Source organism: Eptesicus fuscus, chromosome 4 (assembly GCF_027574615.1).
Source record: "Eptesicus fuscus isolate TK198812 chromosome 4, DD_ASM_mEF_20220401, whole genome shotgun sequence".
NCBI lineage: Eukaryota > Metazoa > Chordata > Mammalia > Chiroptera > Vespertilionidae > Eptesicus > Eptesicus fuscus.
In genome coordinates this window covers 6,977,436-6,987,249 of record NC_072476.1, presented here as the reverse complement: position 1 = coordinate 6,987,249, position 9,814 = coordinate 6,977,436, and the positions used below count along the sequence as shown (strand labels likewise).

General features: G+C 57.2%; 1 protein-coding gene across 2 annotated transcripts; it reads right to left on the bottom strand.

Annotated features, from left to right (window-relative positions):
- Positions 1–447: 447 nt before the first annotated feature.
- Positions 448–8,869, bottom strand: ZNF668 (zinc finger protein 668). 2 transcript variants are annotated; one of them, XM_054714193.1, is made up of 3 exons: positions 8,623–8,869; positions 2,443–3,108; positions 448–1,872 (listed from the first exon to the last, which is right to left on the bottom strand). In XM_054714193.1, exons 2-3 carry the CDS (start codon positions 3,087–3,089, stop codon positions 660–662), a joined length of 1,860 nt encoding a protein of 619 aa, XP_054570168.1. In that variant the 5' UTR covers positions 3,090–3,108; positions 8,623–8,869; the 3' UTR covers positions 448–659. The 2 variants fall into 2 exon arrangements, with proteins under 2 accessions (XP_054570168.1, XP_008151018.1); XM_008152796.3 differs by lacking the exon at positions 8,623–8,869 and adding an exon at positions 8,368–8,431.
- Between the last annotated feature and the right edge of the window lie 945 nt (positions 8,870–9,814).

Sequence of the window (9,814 nt, the reverse complement as noted above, 5' to 3'; positions counted from 1 at the left end):
GGCTTCTTATTTTGTAGTTTGTGGGCATCGTAACTGTGAAGGGGACCTCTTTTTTTCAAGTATATCTTCCAATTTGTTACTGCAGTGTATAAGGAATATACTAACTTTATTCTCTGTAAAAAGGACAGAAGGAAAACTACTCAGTAAAAGGTTTCCATGGCTATATAAGTATGGGATAAACAAAGCTAAATAGATTTGTTCATTGTGGGACTTATGAATGACTTGAACACACTTTTAATCAAGAATCCCCACGAAAGGCACAGGGAATTTCCTGTACTTATTTGACCATGAAACCCTTTGTCACAAGGCATTCTAAAACACTGAAAAAAACACACCCAAAGACCCTTCTAGTTTCTAATCTGCCAATCTAGGAATCTGCAATGAACCTTGTCTAATGCCCAAACTCCCTCCCGAACCCCCAACTAGAACACAGGAGTCAACCCAGTGTCAAAGTGAATGCTTTAATGTGTTCCTCACAGAGCCATGTCTCTGAGCAGCGGTGCCGCCGCCACTGTCCCCAGGTGTCTTTGCTGGGAAGGTAAGCTGGCTACCTGGGGGACAGGGATCTGGAGTCTAAAAGAGTAAGCTGGGGCACAGGGAGGTTCAGGAGGCACCCTATGGGGCTGAACTCCTGGGAGTTCAGAGGAAGGGCCATGGGCTCAGGCTGGCCCCTCCTCAGGCATTCCTAGCAAAGCCACAAGGGGCTCGAGAGGCGCGGGGGTCCCCATGGGCACAGGGTGGGTGCGTTCGTGCTTTCGTAGGTCGCTGGCACTCAGGAAGGCCTTGGGGCAGTGGGGGCAGGTGTAGGGGCGCACAGAGCTGTGTGTGCGGCTGTGTTTGCGCAGCCCGGCCCGGTCTGAAAAGCTCTTGCCACACTGGGTGCAGGGAAAGGGCCGGAGCTCTGGGTGTGAGCGCTCATGCCTTCGCAGCAAAGTCGGCGTGGAGAACGTCTCCTTGCACTCCCGGCACACAAACTGCGGAGGCTTCTCGTCCACCTCCTCACCCCCCGCCTCGCCGGTCCCCCCCAAGGGACCAGGAGCCTCCCCAACCCCAGCATCTTGGCACTCCACGTGCTCCACCGTCATGCCCACCACTTGCCATTGGGTGGCCATCACACCGCCTGACTCTGGGGGCAGCCCTAGCAGCCCCGCTGGAGGGTCCCCTAGCCCTGCACCTGCTGCGGGGGCCACGGAGCCCTCGCCCGCCACGCTGACAGGCAGGGCCAGGCCCACTACCAGCTCCTGCTGTGGGGGGGCCCCTGGGGCCTCGCTGCTCCGGTGCGTCCGCTCGTGCTTCCTCAGGCTTGAGGACACCACAAAGGACTTCCCGCAGGCGTTGCAGTGGAAGGGGCGCTCGCCCGAGTGCACTCGGCTGTGCTTCGTGAGACTGGCTCGCTCGGCGAAGGCTCGCCCGCACTCCTCACAGCGGAAGGGCCGCTGGCCCGAGTGCACCAACGCGTGACGCTTAAGGTCCCAGGAAGCTACGAACGTCTTGTCACACTGCAGGCACTTGAACGGCCGGTCGCCGGTGTGCACCCTCCGGTGCATGGCCAGGTCCGCCGGCTGCCGGAAGTCTTTGCCACACTTCTCGCAGCGGTAAGGCTTCACGCCCTCGTGTGCCCGTTGGTGGCGCCGAAAGCTTGAGGGGTCAGAGAACATGCGACCACAGCGGGGGCACAGGAAGGGCTTCTCGCCGGAGTGGGTGCGCTCGTGGCTCTGGTAGGAGCTGAGCTGAGTGAAGCCCTTGCCGCAGGCTGGGCAGCGGTAGGGCTTCTGTGCGGCGTGGATGCGCTGGTGGCACGTGAGCGAGGACGAACGGGAGAAGCTCTTCCCGCATTCTGAGCAGAGGAAGGGGCGCTCCCCCGTGTGGGACCTGTGGAGTGTGGGGACCGGCATGAAGGCGGCAGCCCATCACCTGACCCGGCTGCCGTCTGCACGGTTAACTCAGGAGGCCCTAACATCCTGGGGACCTGGGCCCAGTCCCCTAAGATCCAGAGCTGTACCCCAGAGTAAGAAACCTTCAGTTTGTGTATCTAGATTCCAGAAAAGACCCCTCTCTGCACTCCACGGACCTAGACTTACCAGGTCCCATTCACCGATCCTGTGCTCTACCAGACACCCAACTTCAAGCCCGGCCCCTTTCCTGATGTCCAGGAACCCAGGCCTATCAGACCCCACTTGCCTCCTCCAGAGCCCCATCCCAAATCAGTCTGCCCCGCATGTCGGGTCCACCGACCAACCAACCCAACCGATCCGGGAGCACTAGCTCCACCCAAGTGCTGCTTACCACTGCCCTCCGCTGCCCACAGCGCCATCCCACTCACCTTCCCACCCGCTCATTCTGCTCCTTAAGACCCAAGCCCAGGCCACACTGGTCACAGAGCGGCCCCTGCTGCCCCGCCACCCCACGCCTGCCCTTCCCAACCCCTTCAAGCGCCCTCACCGCTCGTGGTTGCGCAGGTCCTTGAGCTCGGCATAGGCCTTGCCGCAGCGCTCACAGCCATAGGGCCGCAGGCCAGCGTGTGTGCGTCGGTGCTTGCGGAACACAGAAGGGTCCGCAAAGCTCTTGCCGCAGTCGGCGCAGGCGTAGGGCCGCTCGCCCGTATGCCCTCGCTGGTGGATCTTGAGCTTAGAGAGCGCGCCATAGGCTTTGGGGCAGTGCGTGCAGCGGAAGGGCAGCTCGCCAGCGTGCGAGGCCAGGTGCACGCGCAGGCACACGGGCTGCATGAAGCGGCGGCCACACTCGGGGCAAGGGAAGGGCTTTTCGCCCGTGTGGCTGCGCCCATGACTGCGCAGCTCTGGGGCTGTTTTGTAGGCCTTGGGGCACAGTGGGCATGCGTAAGGCCGGGGCTTGGCCGCTGCCCCTGACACTTTGTCCCCGCTGGCATCCTCCGTTTTAGATTCCGTCTCTGGCTTCAGCTTCACCTCTGCCACCTCCTCCGCGCCGTCTGCGGGCCCGTGTGTGGCAGCGTGGCGTGCTGCCCTGGGCGCATTGGGAAACGTCTTAGAACAGGACAGGCACTTGTAGCGGCGGCCCGAACGCTTGTAGCCGGGGCCTGGGGACCGGGCCTCCACAGTCTCCACCTCCATGGCCTCGATGGGCAAAGCGCTGTGAGAGAAGCAAAGTTAGACAAAAGCCACATCCCTTTGCCATTCTCCAAGGCCTCTCCCGTCACCAAAGCCCTCATGGGGCCTCAGTGGGAACCCCAACTTATCTGCACTTTCCACCCGGGAGAGCCACATCCTTCCTTTCCAACATTCCTGGCTCTGACAGCGTGCGCAAGTTTCCTCTCTGGTCTGCTCACTGCTGAAAGGAGTTGGACTGGGTGACTTCAGAAAGACTAAGGGAGGAGGCTGGGTTCATCAGAATGTCTGCCTGCACTTCATTCCCCAGCCTGAGTTTTTCCAGACCCTGTGGCATTCCCAGAACACCCTGGTTCCATCCTTCTCACCATCCTCCTTCTTCAGCTCAGCATCCAAGGCCTGTGCCAGGATGCAGGGTCCTATGCAAGGCTGCAGACATGGAGACGACCCAGCTGTGGGTCTGGCCTGAGGGTCTCCAAGTGCCCAGGGGAGGCAGAGGTCGGCCCAAGAGAGGGCAAAACCAGTGGGCTCAATGTGGTGATCGGCACCGTCTGTCTGGAAGTGATGGGCCCCAGCACATGCATTTTGTTTTTCCGCTCTGGTTGGTTAGCTTTCAGAGGCAGCAACGGTCACACAGAACTCTGGCCTTGCACGGCTATAAGGGACTCCACCCCAGGCAGGAATCCTGGCCCACCCCTGCTCTGGAATCACTGTGGGCTCCTGCTCCCCTAGCTCTGGTCATAGGAAGCTCAGTCACTCTCAAGGCAGCTTGAACCATTGCTAGCAGTTAGGAGCCTCTGAGCCATAACCGACGTATCTGATCTGGCCTCCTGGGACCGCCACTCTAGCCGAGGACCCTTCATTCTCAGTCTTCCTATCTGTGAACCAGAAACCAGATAGCTGGACGGTATCAGAGCCAGATGCCGTCCACACAGCTGTTCCTGTGGCTCAGGGCTGGAAGGAAACAGGATTAACAGCTGCATTAGCCCTAACACCAGCTCATCCTCCCTGGGGGATGAGGGGAGAGGATTACGGGAAGATCCACTTAAGGAGTGCTCAGCAACAGCTGCTGGGGGCGGCCTGGGTGGGGGTGAGGATCTGCAATAGAAAAGGGAGCCTGGTGTGCCCAGAAGCTAGGTTGGGAGGTAGGGGGCCCGAGTTCTTTCTCATGCTCCTTTCTTTTTTTTAAAAAATATATTTCTTTATTGATTTCAGAGAGGAAGGGAGAGGGGTAGAGAGATAGAAACATCAATGATGAGAGAGAATCATTGATCAGCTGCCTCCTGCATGGCCCCTATTGGGGATCGAGCCCACAACCTGGGCATGTGCCCTTGGCCAGAATCGAACCTGGGACCCTTCAGTCCGCAGGCCGACGCTCTATCCACTGAGCCAAACCGGCTAGGGCTCTCATGCTCCTTTCTAAGCCTGTTTCCCTATCTGTACACCTCAGGGCTTGGTGGCTTCCAAGTTATGGTCCAGGGAGGACACTGGAGCCCCTGGAGTGAGTGGCAAGGGCTGCATCTTTAGAGTCAGCACCCTTCTGCCTGGTGGACCTGCCTCAGTCCCCCACCCCTATACACACAATCTAGTGTACACAGGCAGCCAGCGTCTTCTCCCTGAAGTACTATGTGCCACTCAAGAACTTTCCCTGGCTTCCATCACCCATGCAAGTTCCCAGGTCCTTCCTGGCGGTCACAATCCCATCAATCCTTCCTTTGAGCCCCACGTCACCCAGGAAGCTCCTCCTGCATCTCCGCTTTGGTTTTTGGCCCCAATCCCACACAACGCTGTTCCACCATCACCTTGTTGTTGTTGTTTTTGTTTTTTACTTTTCCCACCAAATTCTGGGGCTGGAAAGTTAGTTAAAGGGCTTGAGAACCAACTTTCCAGGGGATCTCTCCCTATCTCTGGATGAGGCACTCACTACCTCCTCTCCAGACCATCTCTGGACAGCCTGACCGATCAAGTTTCTCTTGAATAAAAAAACGATAGCTCACATTTACAAAGCACTTGCTAAATACTAGGCAGTAACCTAAGCTCTTTGCATGTATTAACTCACTTAAACTTCCTGTCCACACCAGGAGAAAAGTACTGTTATTATTCCCTTTTCACAGATAAGAGAACTGAGGCCCAGAGAAACAATATGGCCTTGTGCTTAATAACTAGCCCATGGCCACACCTAGTAATTCGCAGCTGGAGTTGAATCTAGCTGTTTAACTTGCCTTGAGTTGTTGGGTCCTCACTCAGTTATCTGGGCCCTCACAGTCTTGTCTGCCGCCTGGGCCCGCCCACAGGGACGGGACTCTGAGCTCAGGTTGCACCTTTGCCTTCTCTCATCCCTGAGACCAGAGCCAGAACCCTTTATGTCTGCTTCCCTCTCAGAGGGCTGGAGCCAGGGATTTTGAGCTCTGGGCCTCAGTCTTCCTGTCTGTGAACCAGAAACCAGAGAGCTGGATGGGTAAATCTCCCCTAAGGCACTCCGCAGGGGACAAGTTGGGGAGCACCAGGTGGGTCCCAGCAGGCGCCCAGCTCCATGAAGAGCAGAGGGCCAGGTAGGCTAGGCCCGTCTAAAATCATCTCCTCGCTTCACAGTTCAGTGAGGACTCTTCCCCTACCGCGCCCTGCAGCGGTGTTTCCCCAGTCAGGTCTGTGAACCCCTGTACGGGAATGCCCATCCAGGGAGTGTGGGCAGGACAGAAACCTTCACTGTGAACACACTTTCTGGGTCACTCCAGTTACCCCTCGGCATTTAGGAACCAAAGACACATCCTTAGGTCTTCACAAGCTTCTAGGAGAAAGGCGTTTTTGCTTCACCTTGTTTCCAGATGTGCATACTAAGCCCCATAAGGGAAAAACGTGCACAAGAACACACAGCTAGGCAAGGAGCCCTGACTCAGACCCAAGTCTTCCGGTCTCTGGGCTGGGCTCTCTAGCTGTCTTCATTTCCTTAAGACTTACTAGCCAAATCGGGAGGCTTTCCACTGTTCCCAGGACAAAGACCAATATCTTTTTCGTGGCCAGCGAGGCCTTGAACCATCTAACTACTGCCTACCTCAACGTCCATTCCTCTTCCCTGTCTCACTAAGCGCCACCCACACAGGCTCCCTTTCTTTTCCTCCAAGAGCTAGATTCCTTCTGACTTCAGGGCCTTTGCACACAGTACCCTCTGCCAGAACCACTATCCCCCAAGGATCTTTGGGTAGCTATCTCTTTGGTTTTATGTGGGTCTCAGGTCCCTGTCACTTTCTCAAAGAGGGCTTTCCAGACCACCTTTCTTAATGCTACCGGCGCCCCTGCTAATCACTCTCTGTCCGCCCCCCGCTTGAATTTCCTTTATGGTGCTCACACGGATAGCATTCCTGCTTGCAAGCTTAGCACCAGCCAGGTATCATGCTAGGAATTCTATGTGTACTACTCAAGCTGTCTCACAACCGCCCAGAAGTTTGTTACAGACTGGATGTGCGCGTGCCTGCAGGCCAGGAAGAGTCCCCACCAGGAACTGGCCAGCACCTTGATCTTGGACTTCCCAGCCTCCAGGATCGTGAGAAATAAATTTCTGTTGTTTAAGCCCCCCAGTCTGTTTTTTTGCTATGGTAGTCTGGATAGGCTAAGTTAAACAGTGTTGTTTCCCCCACGTTACAGACAAGGATACTGAGGCACACAGAAATGAAATGGTGACAGTCACAGCCAGTATTCAAAGCTAGATGGTCTGCCTCCCAAACTTCTGCTCTGTCCCCTGATTACTACTTGGATAGCACTTACACATTGTATGGCTTAGTTGTTAATTCTCTGTCTCCAGCACAAGACTCTAGGCTAGCGAAGAGCAGGGAACCGTCCTTATTCTGTACCCACTGCACCTAGAACTGTGACTAGTGCCCCAAAACAAACGGAAAGAATCAACCTCTGAGGCACAGTTCAGACCCAGGCCTATAGCCTCTGCCCAGACTGGCCATCAACAACTATTTATTAACTGAATGTCTCTGCTGTCCAAGTTCCCAAGGTCCAAATAGCATCACGCCTATTTCCCACGCCGGCTTCACTGCTCTAGTGAGGAAGGCTTGTCTTTGCTTCACTGCTGGCTTAGGAGAGGGATGAAGTCCTGCTGCCTGAACGGGAGTGCAGAGACGTAATTCCCAGAGAGTCTAGGCTAGGACCCTGGGAGCTGGGATGAGGTGAGAAAGGAGCCACTGTTTATAGTCTCTGCGCCTCAGTCTCCCATGTCTAAACAAATAGTCCCCACAGGCCTCACGCACTCGGTGAGATGGCAGACGTGTAAGTATGAACAGTGCGTGCAGAGGTGAAAATTAATTATCTCCTAGGCCGCCAATCTGGTCAGTTCACAACCTAACCCCAACCCACTTTTCCAGCCTCAGCTCAGCGTGTTTCCCCCTCCCTACAGCAACCTAAGCCCCAGCCACAATTCTCAAACTTCCCCACCTGAATGCACCTCCACCTGCATTGCCCTCTGCCTCGGTTTGCCTTCTCTCAGGGGAAAACTCCTTTGCATCCTTCCAATCAATACCGGTTCCCCCAGTGCCCTCAGGAACAGGCAGTGGAAGTAGGGGCGCCACGGCACTCTGGGCCCCCGTTTCCTCTGAGGTAGGTGGGAGTTTGAAGAGCGTTAGGGCCTACCTACCAGACGCGCCGAGGAGCCGAGAGCTGCAGAAACGCTGCGCTTCTCGGCCCCTGCAACCGTCCATGTGTCTGCGCCCCCGCCAGACAGCCGCGCAGGCCAGGGCCCTGAGCTGCCTCATCTCGGAAGGAGCCCTGGGAAACGTGGCCTTGGAGAATGTGGCAAGGGGTGACAAAGAATGAGAGAATGAACAAATGAATGGGACCGAGAGCCGGGGCTGGACAAAGACCTGCAAAATGGCGTTCTCTAGGACCGCGGGAGGGGTGGCCAGGACCTCGGCCAGGGAGGGGGCCGCAGGCGCCGCGGCTCTCGCTAGGCGGGCTGCGCGCCAGGGACAAAAGCCCGCAACGTGGCGGGCTCTAGGACCCCCGGGCCCGCACCGCGCAAGGCGGGCAGCCGCGCCGGCGGAGCCCGGGCGTCCGCAGCAGCCGGCCCGCGAGGACAGCCGGCCCGCGAGGCCAGCCGGCGGGTTCTAGGACCCGCTGGGCCCGGAGCGCGCCCGCGCCCTCCCGGGGCCGCACTCCTCCCGCCCCGCCCGCGCCAGGCCAACCCCATCCGCCCTCGGCACACACAGGGAAACAGGTCCGTTCGGGTTTTGTCCGCGCTGGGGACGCCTGGGGGTCCCCGCGGCTTCCCGCCGGCGTTTCCTACCTGACGGACTTGGGCTGGCTCCGTGGCGTCAGCTACAGCTCCGCTCACCAACGGAGCCCCAGACTCTGCCTGGGAGGGGCCGGCGCTAGGACCCAGCGGGGGGGGGGGGGGGGCGGAGAGGCGGGACCGGCGGGCGGAAGTGGAAGGGAGCTTCACCGACAAGGAAGAAAGCGAAGTTTATCGAGGGTGGCAGAGGAATCAATTGCAGGGGGGTCTCTGTGGGTGCTAAAGACAGGGGACGCCGGACAGGCTTACTGTGTACACCGGGATCCTGTTAGTTCAGGGCCAGATCACCAACAACTATAAGCTGGGAGGACAGATAGGCCATGTTCAAGCTTGTAGTGCCTAAATCCTCATATTCCACAAAATTTCCCTTTACAGCGAGGAGTACATAAAGCTCCCTCCATCTATCTTGAGCTTTTCAGGGAGTCCCACGAAAAGTCACCAAAGTACTGACGTTATGGCTGCAGAACCCTTTTTCCCTCATCTACGCTCAGCCAATAAGTACCAGACCCACGCTCGCGGCTCTTGCCGGAAGTGTGGCTAAGGTTATAGGAAACGACCAGCGCTTTGACCTGCGTGGGCGGGGTCTGAGTAGCATTTTAGCTACTTCTTGCTTAGCACCGGAAGTGTGTCTGTGTAGACCGGGTGCTTGGAGGCGGGTCAGGAAGTGTTCTCCAGGAGGAGGTTTCGCGGGGAAGCTTTTGCGGCTAGAACACTTCCTGTTTCCTAGTAACAATAGGAAGTGTCCGCGGAGCTGGGGGTACTCCTGGCTCGTGTCAGCTGCGCCCTTTTTACTCTACCTCCTTCCTTCTCCCCCTTCTCCCTTCCCTCTTTCCCTCCCCTCCCACCCCTGGGATCCCTGGCGGAGTGTGCGTGTGTGGGAGCGCGAGAGCCCCCCACAGCCACCCCTTGGGGCGCACGGCTGCAGTTAGGGTGAGGGTCCCAGTGCGCAGGCGCGCTCCCGTTCGCGGTCCCCAACGGACGCACCCGCGGCGGGAACGAGAAGGGGCCACCCGTGTGAGGTAGGGGTCTTAAGAGGAAATCGGCCGAGAAGATCAGTGAGGCGAGAGGACTCGTCTGATCAGATCAAACGATCAAGAAAGGGGATTCACTCTTGAGCGAAGGGGCTTTGAGAAGTGAGAGTTCGGGGAGCAGATTCAGTGAGGGGGTTTAGTCGGGGATAGTTGTACTGGGGTCCAATGGAAGTAAAGAATCCATCGGAAAGCCAAGGTGATGTAGAAGGCACGGGGTCCTGCTATGGAGAGTGCAAGAGCTTTGGAAAGAAGGTTGCCTGAATCAGTGGGTTTGCTCGTGTGTATACTGGGACAACAGGCATTGCCGTGTGTTGTGGGGATTAAGTGACACAATGAATATTCTTTATTTAGCACAGTGTTCGGTATGTGGTAATGCTCAATTAGCATGCATTGCTGTCATCAGTATTATG

Coding starts and splice junctions, on each gene's coding strand:
- ZNF668 (XM_054714193.1), bottom strand. CDS start 3,089: ATGGAGGTGGAGACTGTGGAGGCCCGGTCCCCAGGCCCCGGCTACAAG. Junction 1,873..2,442: donor GACCTGCGCAACCACGAGCG/GTGAGGGCGCTT, acceptor CACACTCCACAG/GTCCCACACGGGGGAGCGCC.